Below are 26,266 nucleotides of genomic sequence, written 5' to 3'. Positions count from 1 at the left end.
TTTGGCCTCACTAATGCACCAGCCACTTTTATGAAGCTGATGAATAGTGTGTTACGGCCCTATTTAGGACATTTTGTAGTATTCTTGGATGATATCTTGATCTTTAGTAAATCAAGAGAAGAACATTTGGAACACTTACGAATAGTATTCCAATTGTTAAGAACACATTCCCTTTATGCGAAGAAAACTAAATGTGAATTCTTCGCAAAGAGGTTAAATATTTGGGGCATATTATCTCGAAAGAGGGAATCAAGATGGATCCAGAAAAAGTAAGGGCAATTATTGAATGGCTATCTCCAAGGAACCTGGAAGAGCTGCAGATCTTCCTAGGTTTATCTGGATTTTATCGGAGATTCCTTCGAGATTATGCCAAAATAGTTGTTCCAATGACAGACCAACTTAAAAGGAAAAGGAAGAGTTTTAATTGGGGAACAGACCAAAATGAAAGTTTTCAAAAACTTAAGGTAGCTATTGCTACAGCTCCAGTACTATGAATTGTGGATCCCAATAAACCATTTGTGGTTGAAGCCGATGCCAGTGATAAGGCGATAGGCGCGGTCTTATTACAAGAAGGTCGACCAATTGCTTTTGAAAGCAAGAAATTAGACCGTGCAAAACGGAATTATTCTGTTTATGAGAGGGAGTTGTATGCAATAGTACATGTAATGAAGAAATGGAGGCACTATTTATACGGTGCTAAACTTTTGATCTTGTCGGATCATGAAAGCATTAAGTGGCTTAATGACCAACCGGATCTACAAGGGCGTAAAGCCAGATGGGCCGAACTCCTCCAAGAGTTCGACTATGAGATAAGGTATAGAAAAGGAAAGTATAATGTAGTGGCTGATGCACTCAGCAAAATGCCCATTATAAATGAGTTGAGTTTTATTTAGTTCACTTCCGATTTGCTTGAATCTTTAAAAGGAAAATGCCAGGTTGATCCGGCATATTTCAACATTTGGGAAGGAATTGAAAATGGGGATCCAAGTGGAAGGGCTTCCACTGAGGAAGGAATATCTGAGGATGTTCAACAAAGATATGGAGCATCAGGGGTTGCTCAAATGAGATTCAAGTGGAAGAATTTTACCATTGATAATGGTTATTTACTCTACAAGGGTAGGGTATGTGTCCTGAAAGATGAAGAAATAAGGCGCCAGAAGATACTCTTTGAGTATCATGATACCCCTAGCGCGGGACATCTAGGAGTTAATAAGACTTATAGTCTTATTAAAAGGCAGTTCTATTGGCCTGGAATGAATAAGGACGTCCTTGACTATGTGGTCAAATGTAATAAATGCCAGGTTAATAAAGCTGAAAGGTTGAGAATGGGAGGACTTCTCCATCCATTAGAGATTCCTTCGGGAAAATGGGAGAGTATCTCCATGGACTTTATTGTTGCATTACCCAAAACACAGAGGGGGCACGACTCTGTGTGGGTGATTGTGGATAGGTTAACCAAAATGGCTAGGTTTATTCCAACTTTAACTGATGTTAAAACACCAGAATTGGCTAGATTGTTCGTAGAGAACATATACCAATTGTATGGCCTTCCGGCAAATATAGTTTTTGATCGGGATATAAAATTTGATAGTCAATTTTGGCGTGCTGTATTTAGGAAGTTGGATACTAAACTTAGCATGAGTACGGCGGATCACCTGCAAACTGATGGGCAAATTGAAAGGGTTAACCAAATCCTTGAAGATATGCTTAGGGCATATGTAAGTAAAGGGCAAACTAATTGGGAAGAGTATCTACTGATAGCAGAGTTTGCATATAATAGTGCCAAGCACTCTTTCATTGGATATAGTCCATTTATGTTAATGTATGGGTTTCGGCCTAGAGCTCCTCATGCAGTAGGTTTGCATAAGGAAAAGGTTGAGGCAGCCAAGGATTTTTTGGAGGATATGAATAGTATGTTAAAATTTGCTCAAGAAAATATAAAGAAAGCTCAAAATCGAGCTAGAGCATATGCAGACCCTCACCGAAGAGACATCTCCTTTGAAGAAGGAGAATTGGTCTATCTTAAGGTGCTTGAACAAACTAAGACCATGAAAACGAGACAATGTCCAAAGCTTTCACCCAGGTATTGTGGTCCTTTCACAATACTTAAAAAGGTGGGAGAACAGGCTTACAAGCTCCAACTACCTGCTGGTAGTAAAATACATCCAGTTTTTCATGTAAGTAAGCTAAGGAAGAAGCTGGGTGATTCGGATAATCTAACCTTAAATGATAACATTGAGGAACTACTAGATGACCAATCTAATCCACATGAACCAGAAAGAATATTAAATGTTCGTAACAGATGAACAAGGAATACTATTTATCAAGAATGTTTGGTTAAGTGGAAAGATTGTTCAGAAGAAAGCTCAATATGGGAGCGAGTAAGTACCCTAAGGAAAAGGTTTCCCAATTTACAGTTGGACCTTCCAAGTATCGTTTTCGAGGACGAAACCGATTCTTAAGGGGAAGGAAATGTTACATTAATAAGGTAAATTATGGGAGACAGGCGCGAGGGATGACCATCCGGGGGCCTTGGGCACCCGAACGGGGTCTAGGGGAGCCTAGAGAGTTAGAGAGTCCGAGAATAGTAGGACTCACTTGAAGTGGACAGCTGGCAAAGGAAACAAGAAGGGAGGTGCCAGCAACTATCTAGGCGAGGTTGGGAGGAGAAACGAAGGTCTTGTGCCACTGATTTGTTCAAGAGGAGTCAGTCCGCCATCGCGAGTGATTCTGCTCTTCGTCTGACGGGTTACCTCGTATCATTGAGGTTTAGTATTCATTGCATAATGTGTTTGCTACATAAGCACTATATATTCAGTAGTCATTCACTTCATTATTTGTTGTGTTCACTGTCTCTGAGTTACCCTAACCCTAACCATGTTTTGTGTTATTAGTTTGTGTTTTGTCGTATAATTGGTTTTGTGTTATCTGTGTTTAGAGCATTTCTTCACAAACAGGACCTGAAAATATAGTCAAGCAGCCTATAGGAGCAATAAATGCTGAAAACGTAGACAGCTGCAGTCAAAATGCAGATAGAACAGGCAATAAATGCAATGTTACAGCAATGAAATAATACATAAATTAAAAATACAGACCGTTGTAGACAAAACACAGGCAGCAGATGGCTGGAAACAAGTTGTTTTTGTCAAGAAACAAGTCACTTGGGCAGCAGCAGATAGGGAAAGATCAGCAACACCGATAGAGACATGTAGCAGCAAAAACTGACACCTTAGGACTGGACGTGGATGTGTAATACCATGTTAGAGGTGGGTGCAGCAATGGAAGAATGTGAATTTGGTGTAATAGATTGCACAACACAAGAGAGAAGAGAGAGACTGCAAAGAAAAGAGAAGAACATTGCAAAGAGAAGTTAGAAGAATGCTCCATAAATGAAATCCATATAAAGACAAGAGACAATATAGAAACAATGTGAGTCATTGGGTGTGTGGGTACTAGCATTGGCTCCCTCTCTCCAACAGGATTAAATGCCCAAAAAACAAGTGCCTCTAAATCTTGATAGAAATAATGTGCCCAATACACTCACATACACAGACTAATGCATGAACTAACAAATTTGCTAACAATAAATAGCCCTCACTCAGGGTTGTCCACATCCAACGGACGGGTCAACCCATTTGATTTGTCTTGTCTAGTGTGACCGGTCCGATCCTGTCCAGAGGTGTTCGATGGCTTTATTGCACCGGTCAACTAGGTCCTGTTGTTTGAGGTCAAACTAATTGTTTGGCAACTGTCTTCTCCACTTTTTCCTCCCATTTTCTCCAATGGCTCTCTTCTCTACCACCTAGTCTCCAACAACTCTCTTCTTCTCTCTCTCTCTCTCTCTCTCCTTCATGACACACAATGTGACAATGCAGCCACCTTCTCTAAGTATAGACTTTAAATTATATGTAAATTTTTTCTTCATTGGACATAGGTCCAAGATTTTTTAGTTCGATTAGTATCAAATTAGTATTGGACCGTACTAATTGGATGCCATTGGATGTAACAACCTTGCTTTGACTGAACCATCTTTTGGAAAGGAAGCACATTGCATTTTACCCTAATATGTAGCCCTCATAAATGTGTTTTATAAGTGCTTCAAGACTAGGCAATGCAGACATCATGTTAAATTTTTTGCAAGCATGACAAACTAGCAAAATTCAAATGACCAAAATGTGCGCACCAAGTTTTGCATTTGAAATAGCCCACATGCCATAGCTTCTCCACATCTCCCACAATTGTTGAGCTTGTACAATCCACTACATATAGCAAACTGGATGCAATAATTGTATCACTGTATGTGAGATCATGAATAGTACACATGTCATCCACAAATTTAACTATTGATCCAATCTTGTCAAGAGCCGAAATTGACATTGAATTCCTTTTTTTCTGGCACTTACAAAGCATCTGAAGTATGAAAGTAGAACCATTAGCAATAGTCAACACAAATTTACCAACTCCTTTAACAGGATAAGAGGAGTTATTGGCATATGTGGTGTATCCTTAGGGTTAGTCTCAAGAGGAGTGAACAAACCGGATTACGAAGCGATATGCTTAGTAGCACTATTGCCAAAGTACCACCACATTTGAATTTCATAATATATACACAAGAGTCATGTAGAAAAGGGCCAAAACTACATCATGCACTGAATGCCCACTGTTTATTGTGCACAACAGTTGCAAATCTTGAATTAGAAGGAGAGGCATATGCAATGGCTATACTAGCCTCTTTCTTCTGAGCTTCTTTTGTAGTGAGTTTAGGATATAAACTCTTGATTTACAATATCTAGAAAAGCTGTTACTCTCATTGTTCTCCTCATCCTTAACAGCTTCAGCACAAGGGAAGTGACAAATCCACTAAGAACATACACCTACAGATTTGGCAACCATGTCATTTTGGAGCTAGTAGCCAAACAATAAGAAATATGACATTCAGTGCATCAAAACAAGGTTCAGTGCAAACATTATTGTGATACTGCTATGGCAATGCAGACGCACAACAAGAAACATGCCTTACAAGTCTAATGATGCATGCATGCAACACAACAAGAAAATACCTGATTTAAATCAAAGCTTGATTGGTTTTCAGCAACCATGGACAAACTAACAGCAAGAAACATTCTTATCAAATCCAAGCAAACTATCAAATGCAATGGATTATAACCTAATCAGTAAAAGCAAAATAACGTAATAAAGATGGCAAATTCAGCTGAATAGTTCAATGCAAAGTAGAGAAACTGTGTGAGTGAACCTCTCTCAAAGGAGCATAGGTGTTGATGCAAGACCCCAAATAAGCATGAGGTGTATTTGAAGAGCAACACCAATTCATAGGGGTCAACGTACAAATGGTTAGAAAATGTCCCATGGTAGTCTCAATCTTATTTTCATTCATAGTTATTTCCTATTTCCTACATTACTTTACTTCAAACAAGAAAACACACAGATCTTTGCTTCCAGTATGTAACTTAATGTTTATCTGATGTCAAGGTGCAAGTTTGGAACTGTTTTCATTTTGCAAGAAAATGAGGTAACAAAATTGCTCTACTCCTCAGGAAGATCTGATAGCCCCAGCAGTTAAAGGCACACTAAATGTCCTTAATGCATGTGCAAGAGCACAGTCTGTGAAAAGGGTTGTATTGACATCCTCAATGGCAGCAGTGACTGTAACTCCAAAGCGTACAGATGATACAATTGTGGATGAGACGTTATGGAGCGATCCAGAATACTGCAAACAAAGAAATGTGAGGCTCTCAACACCATTTTTCTCGGTACAAGAACAGTACAAATTAGAATGTGTTAATATATATTAATTGGTTTTCTTGTACTAGAGTTTCATTACAAAGAAATGTTTAGGAAATCACACCTGTTCATTGTTACATGCCTTCTTTTCAACCAGTTAATGGTGTGTTTGATAATGCAGGCCCGCAGCTTTATTTGCCTCTTACTAGTTTTGTTACATAAAGCCAGCAATAGAATGCATCTTACTCCAGGTCAATCAGTACAAAATGATTCGTATTCCCTGTGAAATGCGTAGTCAGTTTTCTCTGCATCTTATTATAGTTAGTCTCTAGCAGCTTGAATGGACTGACTAACCGCTTTCCTTTACTGGCTGATTGCTCTTAGCAATTCACCAGGAAAAGCCCACTTCTCATGGCAAGTAGGGCTAGTTCCTAGTCCACGACCCCAAACCTCCATGCTCTTTTGAGGTCTTAAGTTTCCTCAAGCCAACATAGTGTCAAATATTAGCAAAAGTATCTTCGGCTCACCAAAATGGAAGGTTAAACCAATGGTAGGTAGAATGTGTTTTTGATAATTTTCAAATGAACATGGAGTGGTCCAAGAGCATATTAACCTCTAAGCCTGTTCAAATCCAAGTACCCATTGTCTTTTTTCTGAAACATCACAATCAGGAGAAAAACATAGTTGATGATCTACTGCTTTAATACTGCCCCTTCCTGGTAAGAGACCCTTTCCAATTCAGCTGCTTTAGATGTCCCTCAGAGTGACGATGATTAGAGCGGGTTCGTGTCAGTACAGTAGATCAAGGTTTGGTCCAAGTAGTAAAGATCTGGGGGCAGCCCTCTCTCACAGACCTGCAGATTTTAGAAGAGGTGAAGAGATTACCATTGAGCAAATCTTTAGAGGCTGCACCTTCAATGAGGAAGAGGCAAATTTGGCAAATTTCCTGGGAAATTCCACTTTTAGCATCACATTTTCAATAAATTCACATCTAATTTTTTCAAATGCTTTGTCACAATCAAGTTGAAGAGAACTGCACCCTGCTTAGAATGAGTGGCCGATGTGACATCCTAGGTGTAGTGAAATATTGAGTAAGCAATCTAACAGAGTTAGCTAAATCTGGCCTAGTGTGAATCAATCAAAGAAGATTCCCTACCATAGACCTAGGGCTGAAGTACTTGGCTGTGATGAGTGAACCTTTGCAGTCACCTCGACAGGAGGCAACTTGCAAATTTGGATGAGACTCCCATTGAACAGTCTAGCTTTGAGAAGCTTAAACAAAGCTTGATCACATCTTCTATTTTGAAACTACCACATTTGAGCTAAGAATTTAAAGTTGTCTCTAATGTAAGCTCTCTTGCGTTAGGTTGTGTACTCTAAGAAGGTCATTCGATAGCGTATTCTTCTAGGAAGTTGAAGGCTCATGAGAAGAATTATGCTACTCATTGACATTCATAAGTTGCTCACGCAAGTCCAGAATTTTGTTCAAGTGATCCTGCATAGAATCACCCTCATTCATCTTCAATGTCTCAAGCTCTTTCTTTAAGAAAGAGACGCGGGTCTCATTCTTAGCAGCAAACATCTGCTCCAAAGTTAGCCAAGCTTCTCGTGAAGAAGCTGTAGATTGAATGTAAGGGATGATGGATCGCTGAACTACCAATGCAATCAGCAACAAAGCTTGTACATCCCGTGTATCCCATGCTTTTTGAGCTGCTAATCTTTGGGAAAGTGGCTGAAGTGGAGCAGGTTGAACAGGTTGAGGTGCCCATTATCCACGTCCTCTTGGAGGAGTAGCAGGAGCCATAACTCCAGGCCTAACTTCTTCTCCGCTTACATAGTCCCAAAGATTTTTTGGCAATCAGCACATTCTTCATCATGAAGGACCAAAGTGAGTAGTTGTTACCATCCAATCTGTCCTCCTTCGATACATAGGTAAATATATCCCCTCCTTGATTTGCCATGATAATCAATGCCAAAAGAAGCAAAAGAGCAATGCCCAAGCTGGACCAACTTGGAAATCTCAAAAATTTCAGAAATTACAGTAAATAGATTGTTGCAATTAGCAAACTGAGGTACATTCTATCAAAACTGTGTGTAATGCACGCAGTCCAAGGTGCATTTAATGCTTAGCAACACTGTATAAGCAAAAGGCCCCAAAATTTCTTGCCCTAGAATTGTCAAAAGCAGTCTATTACTAATTGCAACTCCAATACATTTGCCAATGTCTTCACAAAGATCAAAAGCCCCAAAATTCTTGACTTACTTGCTAAGAAATTTGCATCAATCATGTCCTACACACGTATTCAGAATTCTGTGCCTGCCTGGGTAGAATTCCCTTTTCCAAAGATGAAATTGGAATAGAAAAATAAATTTTAATTAATTAAAAAAAAACCTCAGTGACTAGTCGAGCTAGTAGCTACAAGTGCAGGCCACAGGGTGTGGCGGCGTAGGTACAGGAGCAGGTGGGCGCAGCATAGGGTGTGGCGGCTCACGCACAGGTTTAGGTGGCGCTGCACAGGGTGTGGCATAGGGCGTGGCAGCTTAGGCACAAGCGCAGGGCGCATGAGACAAGACAGGGGGCGAAGCAAGTTGCAGACGAGCATTGCTGCCACCACACAGGGAGTTGGCAGCGTCTGGCGCAGGTTGAAGATGAGCGGCTAGGGCGCAGGGGAGACAGGGTGGCGGTTCTGCTGGTGGACCGGCGGCATTGCTAGCGCTGTGCTTCTTGGCTGGCAGTTCGGGCAGCGTTCAGACTGGAGCAGAGCTGGACTGAGTAGAGCTGAGAAGCTGGAGCTTTGATACCAAATGTGAGAGGCTGAGGATCGAAGCTCAGCTGAGAGTGTAGTAGACAGTGTGGAGAGTGAAACACGACACCCAATGCGATAGATTGAAAAGAGTGTCTTGAAGGTACAAAGTACAACCCTTAAACCTTCGGGTTGTAGGGGGTGTTCACACCCGAACATGATAAGTGCCTGTAAGTGTGTAACATAAGCACATACGAAATAAGAGAATAAATTTGGGGGAAAAACCTCTTGTACTGAGAGTAAAAAGTGCCCCAATGTCCTACTGATCACTGACACTCCTCTGTGAGCATAGGTGTGAGTGAAACCCAACAAATATGCCATAAATTCTTTGCAACAAGAACATGTCGCATTATATAGGACCACATAGGATAATTGGTGCCGTTGTGCTTGTCGCAGCAATGCTATGCATGCCAAACAAATCGCTATTATTGTTGGCTATGAGTGCAAATCAGCAATAAAGTAATATTTGCCAAAGGAAGAGAGAACAAATGGCCAAATAATGATAAACCTCTAATAGAGATGCTGCCGCTTCAATAATATTTATCTCTTGCTGTTTTGCTACTGAGGAGAGAGAAAAATATGCTGAAAATAATAGGTTTATTGAAATAAAATATTACTTAAGAAGGTGTCAATTAACAGTTTGCTGAAATCAGGGATTAATGGCTGAGAATGCCCCAATAATTTGAATAGTAGTAGAATTTCAGAATATTGGCCCAATAATTGTACCCAAAACATGTGATTTGTATTCAAACTTGATGGACATGAGCACAAATGTCTTTAATGCGCAGCAGCCAAAGAAGATGATTCGAGGCAAAAGCCCCAAATTTTGGCAGCCCAAATATGAAGAAGCATGAAGACAATGTTGGGAGGGGCAATTTGAATGCCAAGGAAGGGAATTTGACCAAAGCCCCAAATTTTGACAAATTCAAGAGGACATTGCAGAAAATATGCAGAATTGTTACCCAGATGTCGCTCAATTTAATTTCAAATGTTGCAATTGGAGCAAAATTGAGCCTTGATTTGATGAATTTGGCTGAATTCCAGAAAAGTGCTAAATTTTCCAAATAAATTTGGTCAAAATTGAGCTTGAATGGTGAAAAGCCCCAAATTTTATTGGGAAATTGAAGAGAAATTTGAAGAATTTTCACAAGATTTTTACCCAAATGCTGCCGAATATCACCAAAAGATGCTGAATGTTGCGCTTGTGGGTGAATTGGGCCTCAATTTCAATGAACAATGCCAAATTCTAGAAAAGTCCCAAATTTTTTGGTGAAATTTGGGTGAAATTGAAGGCTTCTGATGAAAAGCCCCAAAATTTTCGATGTCTGATATCAAATATCTTCAATTTGTGATGAATTTTCAGAGATTTATGAAAAGCCCCAGATTTTTCTATGTGAGTTGGAGCTGAATTGATTGCGAAAATCCCCAATTTTTACACAATTTGTGCTTAGATGTTCAAACGGATGTGAACAAGGGCCTTGGCTGTTTTTGAATTAAAAGATAATAAAGCCTTTCTTTAAAGGAATTTGATGTTGAGAGAAAAATGATAAGAGCGGCCGAATGACATGCTGATGTGGCAAATAACAGGTGGTGATGTGGCGACTGGTAGGCTATGAGTGCTGAAGGCAGAGGGTACCAAGAGGAATGCATGTGTTGACAGGTCCAAGGCATACTTGATAGGTGCAACTCAGTGACCTGTAGGTGGGGGCCTATGGTGTTAGATGGTGACTTAACAGAGACAGGGCTGTGATCTGAGACACTGAAATAGACAAGTGGCTGTGCACAAACTGCACATGGCAGTTCCTTTTGATGGCCGGCTTTCTTTTGTTCATTATCAATCAACCAATTAAATACCGATGACCGATTACCAACAAAGATCTTGAATATTGATCCATCTGATCACAGTTATGGCTGTGCTATATTGATTAGTATGAGGATCCAATGCTTGCATGTGGAAGCTGAGTGATGAACCCTCGTTGAGGACCTTGAATCGTGTTCCTTGGAATATGGTATATTGCTTGCTATGAGGATCCATTGGGAACTGGGTAATAAACCCTTGATGAAGACCTTGATTTGTGTTCCTTGGAATATTGCTATGTAATTTCTGTTATCATGGTAGCCTTATTATTAGCCTAGAAGTTAATTTTCAAAAGTTGTTTTAGAGTGCCACTTCTAATGATGTGCCTTATGGGGAAGGGTAGAAACCCCTTGGAAGGGTGTTGTTACATAACACATTTGAATTTGAGGGTTGTTGCTGAAGATAACAGAAAGATAACTACAAAGGCTTTCTTGATCAGCTTGTAAGCTATCTTGTAGCAAGTGCTCTTCCTCCTTAGAGATCTAAAACAGACTAGGGTGTCCTGAACCACTGAATGGGAACAATTGGCCAAGAGCCACTTTTACAGCTTTGTGCTTTCCAGAAATAACAGCATTGCACAGTGCTTATATGGTCTTGAGTATCATGGAGACCAAATCTATTCATAAGTGCAAAATCTTCCTCCAGAGAGGCTTGACCTCCTGGCAGGCCCAAAACAGGTGCTGGGTATTCTCTTCTTGGTACTGGCAAAATGGACACCATGGGGAGACTTCCAGAAGATTCAAACTTTTTGGTCACAATCCACCAAAACAGAAGATTCAACCTGTTTGATGGGGTCAACTTCCAAGTCTTGTGCACACTCTTTTTCTAGAAGCCAAATGTGGATAAGGGCATTTCTTTCTTCCACTTCTCCGCAGCGGCCAGGAACCATTTGGTAGAACTATAAATAAGATGAATACGAGTTTAAAAGCCAAAATTAGCATATGCTAGGGCCTTGCGATCACATGCGCAATATGCTATACAACTAGTAAATACATGGAACATAGTGGATACAATGATACGAGAAAGAGGAAGACCTATGATGAGTCATCGCTATCATCATCATCTTCAAAACCATCTTATTGCTCATCAAGAGAGTTTAAAGATGACTCCTCGGCATTGGATGGTGAGACACTCTTATACTCGTCCTCACTGATGAGGTGTAAAGAAATACTTTGACATAAACACACAAATAACAATCATACGACAAAGCACAGACTGATAAAAGAACACAGTTAGGGTTAGGGTAACTCAGAGACAATGAACATAGAAAATAACTGAAGTGATATAACTACTGAATATACAATGCTCATACAGCAAACGCGCTTAGCAATGAATGAATATTGAACCTCGAACTCTTGTATCTCAAGGATCAGGGTAGGGGTAATGAGCTGGAGAGAGTGTCGTACTTTGAACGGATCCTGAATCGCAGCAAGGTAGCCTCCAGATGTCGAACACTAGCAAATGTAGCAGTGAGAAGTTGGATTTGATGCAGACAATAGTGAGGAGAGAGAAAGACTAAAAACGTAGGCTGCAGGAGAGAGAATTACTAAAAACGCAAGCAGGACACCTTGTAGGAGGGAGAAAGACCAAAAACGCAGGTAGGACATTGTAGGAGAGAGAAAACTACCAAACGCAGGCTGAAGGTGATATGGCAGGCAATATGGCAATAGGTTTGTGCAGGAACAGCTGTTGCCTGGCTGGGATCAGCTCCAAACTGCAAGAAGAGGGCTGGAAATTAGGCTCCAACTGATGTAGACATCAATGGACAGCTTCGGCTGAGATGTCCTCTGTGGGGTGTGGGCAACAAGCTGAAACACTTGAAATCTGCAAAAACAAGATTGAGAATTGAATGGAGGGCAGCATACATATTTAAATAAACAAGGTTTCTTCATTAATTAAGCAAGTTTTGGGGTTGTTTAAGTAAAGCTAATGCATTTTTAGCTCAACACCCCCTCTTAGACCCAACAACACTGCCACAAGAAAGATATTTTACCCCAAGGCATCCCACCCCAAAGCAGCTAGAGCATCAGACAAAGGGTGTGCGTCGGCTGCCCAGTGGCCTACTAAGACTACAGAGGCGATGGTATCTTACCAAGGGAGCCTAAGTGATCACCCCAGAGAGGACAGGGCATCGGACAAAGGGTGTACATCGGCTGCCTAGTGGCCTATCAAGCCCTACAAAGGCGGATGGAATCAACTATGGATTTTTTTTTTTGAATGTAAGAGATTTAGCATTTAGTGGGGGTTCAAAGTAGCTTTCGTCCTATTGAGTATCCGTGCCCCAAATGGAAGAATGATAAAGGATGGTCAAACCCAAGACCTTCACAAAACAAGCATACTATCCCTACCATTACTGGGTGTCGGTGAAGAAGGAAAAAGACTAAGGTGTGGATATAGCAAACATGTGAAGCAAGCAAGCAAGCTAAGGAAAAATTGCCTTGGAGACTACCATGGAAAATGCCACGAATATGGTGGATCCAGAGTCGACCACTCCAAAAGACCGAAAATGAATAAATACGCACAGATGCATGTGTACATGAACAAAATGCCAATGCATGGGGTAATGCAAAGGATGATGCAAGATGTCATGCCTATGCAAGATGCAATGCAATGGTGCCACTTGGATAGTGCCCTCATAGGGTAATTGTTCACTTGCCCAAGCGCCCTTTTACAATCATATTATCTTGATAGTGCGGATGAAGTTACAAAGGTCCATAATACAATATAGAAAAATAAATGAATCAATGTCTAAAAACTGTAAGCATTATCACTATGACTATCAAGAGTAGAAGCCGGGGGCCTCTCAAACTGGAAGGGAAAGCAACCTCTCCCCGTCAAGTTGAAAAAGTAGGGGAGGGTGTACCTAGACCGGTCCTAGGTAACAGGTATTGAAGAACTGGCCGGTTGACCGCTTTGGTCAAAATATTTGCAAAATTGTCGGATGTGGGCATAAACTCTAGGTGGATAGTGCCTTGCTCAACCTACTCTCTTGAAAAATGGAAGTGGACTCCCACATGCCGCATTTGTGGTGTAATGATCGGATTGCTCGCAAGGGCAATGGCACTCTGGTTGTCGCAGTAGATAACGGTGGGAGAGTCGCATGGGAAATGAAGTGTCGCCAGTAAACTCCTTAGGTAGATGGCCTCGGTGGTGCCATCGAAGAGAGCTTGGTACTCAGCCTTGGCCATGGAAGCCGCCACCGTCTCTTGCTTACGGCTAGACCACGAAATGGGAGTCATGCCCAAGGTAAAGATGTAGCTGCCATGGGGACGCCGGGTGTTGGGATCTCCTGCCCAATCAGAATCAGTGTACCCTTGAACCATATGTCAGGCCATAAGAATAAGTACACCGTAAATAACGCAACACACGAAGACATGCAATCCAATGTGACATTCTGGGTGCTGTGAAATATTGACTGAGTAAGCTAAATCTGGTCTAGTGTGAATTAACCAAAGAAGTTTTTCTTCAACAGAACGATAGGTATGTGCATCGAAGGGCTGTCCTATCTTATCATCAGGCGTGTGTGTGTAGGCACGATACCCAAAGACTCCGAAGTGGGAACTGATAGGCCGAGAGCCAAAAAAGGCCTCATACGGGGTCTTCTGAAGAAGAGCCGCAGTCATGCACCGGTTGAGGATGTGCATTGAAGTGTTAACTTTGCTGCGAACAGCATAGAGCGTGCCATTTCCATGACTGTCCAGTTCCTATGCTCTACGACTCCATTCTGAGAGGGGGAGTTAGTAGAGGTGAGCTGGTGAGAGATGCCATGCTTTAGTACAAACTCGGAAAACTCATGGGAGATAAATTCACCACCGCTATCATTCCTCATGCAACCAACATGCCCACCAGTCTGGTTATGAACTAGCAACACCCAAGCAAAAAAATAGGTAAAAGCATTGGACTTATGCTTGAGGAAGTACACCCACATGTATTAAGAATGATTATCCACTATCAATAAGAAATACAGTGTGCCATTTAAGGCGGCAGTGGATATTGGCCCACAAAGATCAACATGAATCAATCTAAGAGGCTTCTTAGCACGATATGTGTACTGTTGAGGAAATGGGGTACGGTGTTGCTTTCCGAGTTGACAAGCTTTACAGACATCGCGAGCTAGTTTTAGGCGGGAAAGGCCCTTAACCAGTTGATTGCGGGATAACTCATAAAGAGAGTCATAACCAATATGCCCCAAGCAAAAGTGCCAAAGATGCTCATTGTTCGTAGGCTTCCAAGATGTGGCTAATGCTTGGAAGTTGTGGAACACGGAGACCTCGGCTGTCTGCTCGGTCAGAAAGTGAGTCGTGTGGTAAAGGCCATTAGGCTGTGCCCTACTGCGAGCAATCACTAAACCAGTCTGAGAGTCAAGAAACTTGACTGTGGTCATTGTAAAGAAAATTGCTCGCCCCAACTGGCAAAGCTGTTGAACAGATAACAAGTTCACTCCAAGCTGGGGGACATGGTATACATTGTCCAGTGAAGCCAGATCCGGACCCTTGTCAGTGGCAAAACTAGTGCTACCTTGAGCCTGAATCTTGACTGAGGAGTTGTTTCCTACGTGGACCCGCTCGCTGGCTGCAGGGGCTTGGGTACAAAAAATGTCCTCTATAGGAGTCATATGATGTGTAGCTCCACATTCCATAATCCAAATAGGAGCTGAAGTGCTTAGCTGTGACGAGTGGGCCTCTGCGGTAACCTCGTCAGGAGGCAACTCACAGATGTGGATGAGACTCACATCTGATGTCTCTATTGAGACGATGTGGGCCTCTATAGACCAGTTAGACAAGCCCTCTGGAGTTGTGAACGTTGTTGATTGAGATGGTTGAGTAGTGGCAGTATGAGTATGACCTTTAAACTGCTCCTTGCCATCACCCTGCCTCCCCTGCTAGGGGTTGTCCGACTAAGGGGCGGGGGTCTGAGACTTAGATTTGGGTGCTGTGCTTTTGGCCTTTGATCGACACTCGTCGTCAAAATGACCAACCTTTTGACAATGTTGACAATACCTATTCTTTTTTAGGTACATTCTGCCACCCTTCTTTAAGTTGTGATTGGGAGTTTCCTTGTGATTTCTCGGATTGATTTTGCTTTTGATTTTGAGTGGAGGTTTGATTTTGTTTGCCCTTGCCTTGTTGCCCCTTTTGAGAACGAGCAACAAGAGTCCCCCTCTGAGGAGGAATTTATATGAAATTGATCAAACAACCGTGCGTAACGCAACAACTGGCACTCAAATTCACAGAAAGTAGGCATGGTAGGCTTTGAAACTGTACCTTCCACAAAGTTGAAGTATTTCCTAGGAAGTTTGTTAAAAAACAATGTGACTTGATCGTCAGAGGACTTGGGAGTTCTCGTAGTGGAGAATTTGGCAAGAAGTCGCCTATACTCAGACAACTTAACTTTCAAGTCATCCCAGTCATTGATTTTAAAGAGTTGGAGCTCATGGTCAAGATTTATTTGACGGGTCCTATCCCAAGCCACATAGTGGTCATTCAAGTGTTCCCATTGTTCTGACGCTAAGTTAAAATGCTGAAGCTGAGAATGAAACTCAAGTAATAAGCCTTGCATCAGCTCGACAATAGCGGAGGCATTTCTAGCCTTCCATGAGTGGACAATCTCATATGGAACAAGTGCGGGATTGGGTTGGGGTTCCAACCGCTGCACAAGATCCGATAAATTTTGGGAGTCAGGGACATGTCTCATCAAGTTCGACCAAGTCGTAAAGTTTGACCCGTTAAAATGAGTCTTATCATTAAAAGCATGCTTTTTGGGTTGGAACCATGAGGTGTCGCCAGTCGGGAAAGCGGGATAAGATGGAGGTGGAGGGTAAGATGGTGGCGGTGGGTGTGTCTAGTAGGAAGAATGAAGGGGAAAAGATGGGTAGGCAGAAATAGGCTGGGAGTGTCCAATGAGTGCCGATGGATGCGGCAGCACTGGAACATGAATGTTTCCATAAGGTGCCGATGGAGTGGAGGCACTGGGACATGGAAGCCTTGTCCAAAGCTTGGTTGGGGCACAATAGAATGACTAGGAGGCCCACTAGGTAATGCTATAGAGGCAAGTTGTGGTACCAACTGATCCACACTCGGGACAGATTGGGGGGGATACCGAGGCTGCAATGATCCCGAAAGTGTGTGAGAAGTAGGTGGAACACCACCCAATGGAGGAAAGGATGAGGTCCTAAAGGTGGTGCCTATGTTTCCATAACCCTATATCTCTCTTAAAACTTTAACATGGTACCTTAGAGCAAGTTGAAAGCTCCCTAACTCGTCACGCCTCTGCTGCCGTGGGGACCACCCCCCGCCTCCCCCACCTCCCACAGCATTTGTCTCCCTCTCCTCCTCCTGCTGCCCAGCCTTCCCTCCCCTCCATCTAGTCACGCTGCGTTGCCCTATAGCAGATGCGCTATGCCCACCCTTCTCTCGTTAGCTCCCCCCTCCTCCACAAGCTCTTCCTTTGTCGGCCCCCCTCCCTCTCCCCCCCCCCGGCATCACAGTAGCATGATTGGTAGGTTCTCAGCCGGGTCACGCAATGGAAAGCTTTGGTCAGACACCGGTGCATTCTGTGAGTGCCCCCCAGTGAAACACCTTGCGCGTCGTCCTCTTTGAGGAACAACTCTTAGCTGTCCGTGCCACAGCAGGGTCGCGCAATGGAAACCTCTGGTCAGACGCCGGTGCATTCTGCGAGTGCCCTCCAGTCAAACACCTTGCTCGTCGTCCTCTCTGAGGGAAAAACTCTTAGCTGTCCGTGCCATAGAGCTGGAGCTTAAAGAAACATTGATTTTCGGTTAGGTAGTAGGACACTCTCCATCCAGGGCCCAGCTTCGCGATTGGCTTCATTCCATGCTGCGCATAGGCACAATGCAGATCGTGGAGGCAGTTTTGATGGGTCAAGGGATTTTCATGGTACGACTCACCTCGGCAGATGCAACTCGTGAGCTACTGGCCAGTTCACCCTATGCTTCCACGAAGGGGGTCATCTACATGGTCCCCTGGTACAGTGGTTTCACAGTGGAGGCTTTCACACTCCACAATAGGTTTCTTAGACACCCGGTCACCCTACTCTTCCCTGGACTGACGATAGAGTATCCCCAATTAGTGGAAGACGTTGGACGGCTCTTTGGCACTGTTCTTCCCGCCCCTTTTGGGGACGCAGGAGTCCCAAAGGTATGGGTGGCAATGAAAGAGACAAAGAATATACCACAGTTTCTAGAGATCGAGGCAAGCGGACACTCTTTCAGGCAGCAGATTATTGTGACTAGGCAGCTAGGGCAGTGCCTGCGTTGCCATGAATTTGGGCATCAAGCAACAGAGTGCATGTGATTCGGAGCCGAGGCAGTCTCACCGACAAGCCCACAGGTGGATGCGGATGGCTTTACATGGGTCCAGAGACGACAGAGAGGGAGACGATAGGGGGGGGGCGCAGTCACAGCTCCTCAGACATAGCTATGGTAGCAGGGTGTAGGAGGGTGAGCGTCCCCCCCCCTTGCCGGTAGAATGCCACGCGGCCCTCCCTCCCCGTTCCACCGGCAGACCACAAGCCTACACATCCACCACCCATGGAGGCATCACAGGCCACCTCACCTGAGGACCCACACCGCCCCCTACACCCTCACCCCCTCTTCCCTACGGTCCCCCCCCGACCCTAGTCCACAAAACCCCCCTACACCCACCTCGTGTATCTGACCACCCCTTCATCCCTCGGGTTTCCCCCTCCCCACCATCACCCCTACCGACCACCACTCCTAATCCTCATCCAATACAGGCAACCCATCTCCTCCCCCCCCCCGCACACACACACACACACAAGAGGTGAGGAGCCCCATACGCCGACATCTCCACTCATAGGCAGTCTAGTCTCCCCCCCAACCCATCCCACCCTACACACAGTCACTAGCTTGTTTGCCCATGCCGCCCGTTGGCATACCTTTTCGAGACAGGCATAGCTGCTACCACATGATTTTTTTCACAACGGGCCGTGGTCCTACTTGAGAGTTGCGGAGCGCGAAGAGTTTCCACTACCCTTGGAAGTGGGCATCTTTGTGGTTCGCAAGTCAAGGAGTGGCAAGATCCATCTACTAGCACCACCGGATGGACCAAATTACGCTTTTTTCCTCCAGACCTCTCACACGGGAGATTGGACGATGCCTCAGATAGAGGAGGAGGTGAAGAGCTAGGTGGCAGATCACATCTCCTAGTGGATGGGAGAAGGAGGACTGACACTTTTCTCTCAACAGTGACCAGGTTGCATGATTGGATATCAACTGCTGGGCTGGGGCCGAGGTCCCATATCTGAGCATTATCTTTTGAGCCCCCATGCAGTGGAGAGCTCCGATGGACGTGATCAAGTGGCCCTTGGCATAGGTGGCCCAGTCCTATCAGTGCATAGAGTCCCGCCTCTTAGCCTAGTTAATAGGTACCATCAGGCGTATCCATCACCCCCATAGTTCGCTTGAGGGCTAGCATGGAGGAATGGAGTTCACTGTCTAGGCCGTCAGCAAAGCGTATTCGCATGCCTCATAGCTCCTCTTCTTCGTCAATAGCCTCCACACCGAACAAATGCTTGTTCGGTCAGTCATAGGTTTCCCTATGAGCTTACATCTTGCATTCTGGAATGTGAACAGCCTCTACTATAGTGGAGTGCATGGTTCCAAGAAGTTGATCGTTCGGCAGGAGCTGGAGCCTGCCCTTGCCGGACGGATCGACATCTTACTGTTACAGGAGCACAAGCTCACCCTTGCCTAGGCCCACTAGGTAGGGAAGGTACTACTGGGCAAGTCACACACTTACTGGGAGCACTCCATTTATACCCACGACAGGAGTGGAGGGGTATGCACCTCGATTGGCTCGAGCCTCATTGCTTGTATACGCGACCATGGGACGATTGTGGCAGGAAGGGTTCTATGGACCAAATTGGATATTGGGGACTTGTGCCTTGGAGTCCTCAATGTCTATGCCCCCATTGAGGTCAGGGCACGCAGTAGGTTTTGGGTGGAGATTGCAGTAGGACTCCCGGAGGTAGACTCCTGGATTGTTGGAGGAGACTTCAACAACCTGGAGGCCTTAGAGGACCAGAAGGGTAGAGGTAGAAACTACCAGGGCATGGCTGGGGAGGAGCAGGAAGCATGGGAGGTCTTCCTACTGGCAGTAGGAGCTCGTGATGCTTGGAGAGACCCAGCTTTCCACAGGAGGGAAAGATCGTTGGAATTTTCGTGGGGATACAGGCGGCTAGGCAGAGTCTTGTTGGAGCGGTTGGACAGGTTCTATGTGGGAGAGTGGGGATGTTCTCACGGAGGCTAGATAGGGCAGTTGGCTGGCACCACTCTGTCAGATCACTGCCTGGTCCTCCTGACACTTGATCCCCTAGTATCCTCCCTAGGTACACGATCCTGCTGACTCGATCTACAAGAGGGAGGAGGTGAAGAGACAGATTGAGCAGATTTGGACTAGGGAGTGGGGCAAGAGGGATCGGATCGCAGAGGAGGTTGTAGAGGTCCTAGCCGAGTCGAGCAGTATCTGCCAAGAGGTAGCCCTACAGGCCAGGTAGCAGAGCTGGGTGGAGGAGACCACTCCGGCAGGATCTAGCAGTGTCACAACTCTATAGAAACAGAATTTGTATCCTTTTTCATTAATTTGTCTATATAATGATTTATTAAATTTGTTTCCTTTGCACTAATTAGATATAAAGAAAAGTGCATTGGAGTTGGCCATTGATGAGTGGTCACAGGTTATGGTGGACCCACGCGGTGGGTTAGAGAAAAGATAGTTCACACTTCCATCTATATGGCCCGATTGGGCGCCTGTGACCAGAACTCACGCATATTAGGGTTAGACTCGCACACAGAAAGGATTGATGCCTTGAAGTGTGGGCTAGATCCGCCAAAACAGACAGTTACAATCAACAAGATGGCATGATCATGAAATGCTTGTACAATGTGCATGTGTGGGCTGAAAGCTTAAAATGCACATTTCTTTGCATAGGAAAGTCACATGAAGATTCTGATACCGTTTTTGCGATATACACAGAAAAAGCTTTCATATGACACCCATATTGGGGGGTCCCTAAATTTTAGGAGCCTCGAATTAGCCTAAAAATACTAGTCCTAAAAAATAGGGATGTCATTCTAAAAATAGTAAATTCTATTCTCTGACAGTGCTTACTAAATTTGGTTATTTCTATTCTTGACAGTATTCAGCCCAAAAGGAAGGCCATAGAGAAGAGACAAGTGTCAAGACACTTGTCACACAAGTTTCCAAGTGTCCCACCACTTGTCACATCTCATGACATGTGGTTGGACACTTGTCTTGTGCTACTCCACTTTCCCCTTTTGTACTAGCTCTTCCCTCTCCTATAAATAAGAGCTCGTTTTTCTTCATTCAGCATCATTTTTCTTTGCTGTAAACTCATGTACAACACCCACAGATAGCCAGAAACTGGCCCCATCCATCCCCATCATCATCCCCCACTTCCATTATCAAATTCCTCCATATTCCCTCTTCTATCACTACTGTTTTACAGGACAGCAAGTCTGTAAATTCATTACAGCACCTCTTTCTCGAGCTCTTTCTTCCATTTTAGCAACAAGAAGCAAGCCCTATCCATGTACTGCCGATCAACGATGGAGAAAGGCTGATTTCCCCTCTTTCTTCTCTCATACTGTAAAGAAATCAGTTCTTATCATTGCATAATAGATAATGCATGTGCGTTTGTACATCTTTGCATGATCTTGTGAGAGTGAGAATTACTTCTCCTCACTCTTAGGTTGATTGTAACTGAGCTCTTCCCTAAGGGACTTGGGTTGAGCAGAAATACATTCCTTCGGGGGGGGGGGGGGGGGGTTTGCCCATCTTCAATCCTCAATCTTGTCTCCATTACTTTTACATTTTCATGGTTGTAATTTTGTGAGTAATATTCATTTTCAGCTTTAAGTGTTCATTCTCTTTTATATTAAATCTCGAAAACAAGCGAATTTCATAATTGTTAAGCATACTACGTTGTTCGGGGCGTTTACAAGTAGCCACGCAAAGATTATTACAGGAGATACCAAGGGATCCCATTCTCCACGCACAAGAGGCGCGCTCGCGAGCAACCATCACCTGCCTAGAAGACAAGCACTCGGAGTTCTCTTTCCGCACCTCAGCAGCCTTTTGGGTGTGGAAGGGGGACACGATGTGTAATGAGTTTTTCCAAGTACACTAGCCCCGCATCTTAGGAGAGCAGATATGCAACCTTCGGGATCAGTATGGGAGGATTTATTCTAGCCCAGACGAGGTGATGGAGATTGCAACAAACTATTATAGACGTCTCTTCCAATAGGAGACAGCCTTAGCTAGAGGACAACGTTGCAAATAGCAGGTTTGGGATCACATTTCGTCCCTCGTCATAGAGGAGATGGGACGCTCCCTCCTAGACCCTTTCATAGAGAAGGAATTAGAGGAGGCTTTCCACACAGAGGACGAGCAGAAATGCCCAAGAGAGGATGGCCTCTCTAAGGTCTTCTTTACCACCTTATGGGAGGTAGTGAAGGATCCCTTACTGCTGGCTTTCCTTTAGGAGATTTTCAGTTTAGGTTGGATGCCAGGGAGACTATCGGCAAGTCTTATCAATCTCCTCCCAAGGGGGGAGACCGGTTGGAGCTATCCCAATGGAGACTAATCACCCTATTGCTAGTGGCCTATAAGACACTAGCAAAGATGATTGGTAGGCGATTCTGCCCCGTGTTTCCAAATGTCATTCGTGACACACAGACAGGCTTTGTCTAGGATAGAAGCATCCTAGACAGTGTCTTTATCTTCTTTGAGGCGATAGAGTGGGCCTGGCATAGTGGGCAGGGATTGGATGTGCTACTCCTGGATTTTGAGAAAGCCTATGACAGGGTGGACTGGGACTTCTTGGAGGGCACCATGGAGAGGTTGGGATTTCCCCAGGCATGGATCCATGGGGTCTCTGCACTCTACAGATCAGCTACCAGCAGGGTTCTCATAGGTGGCAGGAGAGGGGAGAAGTTTCGACTGGAGAGATCTGTACGGCAAGGCTGACCACTCGCCCCATATTTGTTCCTACTCTTTGCAGAGGCGATGTCTCACTTCCTCAGATCACGTGTGAATGGGTTAGACGGCCTTTGACTTCCGGTGAGAGAGGAGACGGAGCTGTTAGACTCAGAGTATGCAGATGATACATCACTGTACATAGAGGACGATGAGTTGATGCTAGAGAGAGTGAGACTAGCTCTCGAGGTGTTCTGTATTGTAGTGGGAGCGAAAATCAACTGGTGGAAGTTGGTTGGTTTTCTCACAGACCCGGACTCTAGCATAGAGCGGAATGTCCACTTGGAATTTAGATAGGTGTGCAGAGGGTAGATCGTCCGCTACCTAGGGTTCCAGGTGGGACTCGACATCACCCCTGCCCAACAGTTTCTTCCAGTCCTCATCTCTATTTGGAGGAAGCTGACCTATTAGAGTACTGCTTGCCTCTCCCTAGCGGGCCGAGCCTTGGTAGTTAACCAAGTCCTCCTAGCGATGACTTGGTACATTGCCTCACGTTGGTGTTTTTCCTCGTTCTGTGTTGCTCAGCTTCGCCGCCTAGTGTGGAACTTCCTCTGGGCTGGGATGGACGGTTCCAGGGACTCTCAGGCCAAGGTGGCATGGGCGACCATCATCTAGCATCGGTCAGAGAGAGGGCTTGGGATCATTGACCTAGAGTATGAGAGTATGGCCCTTTTGGGCAAGCTTGTAGTCCGGGGTCTCACTCCAAGAGGGCAGACTTGGAAGACTACAAGAGGATCTCCAGGAGTGCAGACCGAGGCTTGGAGGGGATTGGAGATCGTCCTTGAGATGGATCTTCACGACGGCCTAGATCATTGCCCCCAGACCCCCCTTCTTACTTAGCTTACTTCGTGTGTAGCAGGGCCTCCGTAAAGCCCTAATTTAGAGCCCCCCAGGTTGCCACGAGGAGATAGACTGCCAATCGGTGATCTGGAACCCTAAGGTCAGATATCAAGAGGGGGTACAGATTGGCGAGCGCCCTCACATCCAGTGGGCTGGTTGGGAGGCCGGCCCGGCTTGCACCATCAAACCTGGCGGGAGGTGTACAGATTGTTGGATGAGGAGGTGTTGCAACAGGCATCAGGTTGCCAGAGAGGAGTCGAGTTGAGGAGAAGGAAGATTGACGCAGTAATACCTCAGGAGTGGCTTGCCCCCCCTGGTACGTGAGCCTGTAGAGCTCGGGGAGGTATGGGCCGCTAAGTTTTCACCGACAGGTGGTAGGTAGAGTAGGCGGCGCCCTGCATGGGACTTTCTTCATTGTTCAGGAGGGGGGGTGTCTGGCCCTTGACAAAGGGTAGTAGGATGAGGGTATAGCTGTCCTTTCGTGGAGGAGGATTCGGGTGGTGGGCCTTCAGGGGAAGACATGGAGTCTGGAAACCTTTGTTTTCTAGGAGGAGCTCCGGAGTGGCGCCTTTGGATCTGGGAGGGCAGACCACTTGATGATCTGGAGTGGGATCTAGGAGAGTGGCTATGGCCGGTCATTGCGATTGCCAAGAAGCCACCGAGGTTCCTGGAATACATAGCCAGGATTGGCAGACACGTGCTGATGCAGGAGGACATGGATTGGGCGTCATTGAGAAGTAGGTACTAGGCGGAGCACATCATTACGGATGCTTTCTGACGGGCTTTCTGGCACCACCTATGGGATAGCTGGAGGCCGAGGAGGGTATCGTATTTTGTATGGCTGGTGGCACATAGAGGCTTGGCAGCAGAGAGTTGGTTAGCCCGGATGCAACAAGATGGAGGATGTAAACGCTGCACATAGTAATTTTTGGAAACTCCAAAGCACTACCTTTGGTCGTGTGAGGCGGCGCAGCTAGTGTGGAGAGGAGCATGTCGTATCCTTTGCTGCACAGCACCTAGCCTTGGATATATCTCATGGGGAGCCTTTTGTTGGCAGGCAGTCAGCCAAGGTCGTCACCTTCTGTATGAGGCTAGGATGCAGGACATGATATTCCTTATTGAGGTTGGGTCGTGTGCAGCAGTCAGCTTGGAGGCTCTATCCATCCACCAGGTACTGGAGCCCACTGTAGACCGCTCTGAGGTATGGGAGATTGTAGGGAGTCTCACTGGATGGCATATCTGGAAGGCGCAGTGTTAGGAGGTTTTCGGAGGAGAGAGACTTTCTGTATAGGCGACTTTGGCAAAGCTCTAGACCTCCATCATCCACTCCCTTTGCGCCCAATGGAACCAGGTGCAGGGCGAGTCTCAAGCTCGTTAGGAGCTCCGTTTTCACTTCATGCGTACCTGGGGCTGCTAGGACTTGTTTTTCATGATGCACGAAGGCAGCCCCAAATGGTGATACACTCCCCCTCCATGGCTTCTTGCCCCCATCCCCCCTAGACCGCCCTGAGAGGCCTATATATTTGATATATCTGTGATTGCATCAGTTCCAGTTAGTCTGTTGAGCATGAGCAGTTCTTTGTATTTAAGTTTTTTCTGAAGTGATATAATTAGCCACATTTTATTTGCAATGTGTGATGTGCAACATGAGGTGTTTGATAGGGGAATGTAAATGGTGTGAAGGGAAGCGAAAAAGTAGTGGAAGAATGTGGTGGGATGGGTGGGTTTTGAATTTATGGTGTGAAAAGGTGCACATGCATTTAGTTCGTTTTGACAATTTTAATGATTGAAAATGAAATGATGATGATGGTGATGCACCCTGCAATGCAGAAATAGGAACACCAAATTCATTTTGATTTTGAGAAGAAAACTGAAAAGAAGGAAGGGTAGAAGAAGATATAACTGGCTTTTTCTTATAATCCCTACGACGTGTGTTAACATACAAGAATTGGTCCTCAAGAGAACCTTTTTTGTAGTCAACAAATTGTATTCTATCTTCCTCATGATTTCTACTAGTATATTGCAAAGCAGAAGAGGTAAAAGACGAAGGAACAAAAAACAAATCTAACGTGCCTTGCACCGGAGTGGATGGAAGAGGATGAAAAAATGGAACATACTCCAGATCTCTTTATCCAATAGGGGGACCCATCCCTGAGGGAGGTCTCGACAGTCCTACAATATCATTAGATTTATGCACAACATTTGAAGAGAGAAATTCATGCATATCTTCATTGAGTAGCTTCTCTTGAAGGGCAATCCTTTGATTGAGCTCCTCAATCTTCTTTTGTCTAAAGTCCACGATCACATGATATTCTTCAGTGGAAAGCTTGTATAGCCTTTCTTCTGTGTTGTCAGAAGTGTCTTCCACCATGTTGGAACTTTGTGGAGCAAGTTGTGCTCACTCTCACTCAGTTCTCGGCATAGGTTGTTTTGGACACTGAATTGGTATTGATGTGTTTGAAGTCATTTGAATCTACTGTTGTTTTTGCTTCTTGCGGAGAGCTTTCAGATCAAAGGTCTAGGTTTCTCTAAGAGTACTAGGCTCTGATACCATGTAAAGAAATAGTCTGACATAGAAACACAAATAACAATCGTACGACAAAGCACAGACTGATAAAAGAACACAATTAGGGCTAGGGTAACTCAGAGACAATGATGAATACAAAAAATAACTGAAGTGATATAACTACTGAATATACAATGCTCGTGCAGCGAACACACTATGCAGACTGAACCTTGAACTCCTGTATCTCAAGGTTAGGGTAGGGGTAATGAGCTGGAGAGTGTATCGTACTTTGAATGGATCCTGAATCGTAGTAAGGCAGCCTCAAGATGCCGAACACGAGCAAATGCAGCAGTGAGAAGTTGGATCTAATGCAAACAAAAGTGAAGAGAGAGAAATACTAAAATTGCAGACTGCAGGAGAGAGACTAAAAACGCAGGCAGGACAGTCTACAGGAGAGAGAAAACTGCCAAACGCAGGC

At 44.8% G+C, this 26,266-nt stretch overlaps 1 protein-coding gene across 4 annotated transcripts in view; it reads left to right on the top strand.

The window, feature by feature from the left end:
* Window positions 1–26,266, top strand: part of LOC148021420 (phenylacetaldehyde reductase-like) — a 79,807-nt gene that overhangs the window by 12,876 nt on the left and 40,665 nt on the right. For all 4 annotated transcript variants that reach the window (XM_087699283.1, XM_087699285.1, XM_087699284.1 and 1 more), the window contains one exon: window positions 5,556–5,744. In XM_087699283.1, the coding sequence (XP_087555409.1) occupies window positions 5,556–5,744 (189 nt within the window). The remainder of the gene's footprint in view (window positions 1–5,555; window positions 5,745–26,266) is intronic.

This window comes from Lygodium microphyllum, chromosome 18 (assembly GCF_053477565.2).
Source record: "Lygodium microphyllum isolate KBCC chromosome 18, Lygodium_microphyllum_v1.1.10, whole genome shotgun sequence".
In the NCBI taxonomy this organism is placed as follows: domain Eukaryota; kingdom Viridiplantae; phylum Streptophyta; class Polypodiopsida; order Schizaeales; family Lygodiaceae; genus Lygodium; species Lygodium microphyllum.
Note: the sequence above shows the minus strand (reverse complement) of the source record. Positions and strands in the feature narration are given on the sequence as shown.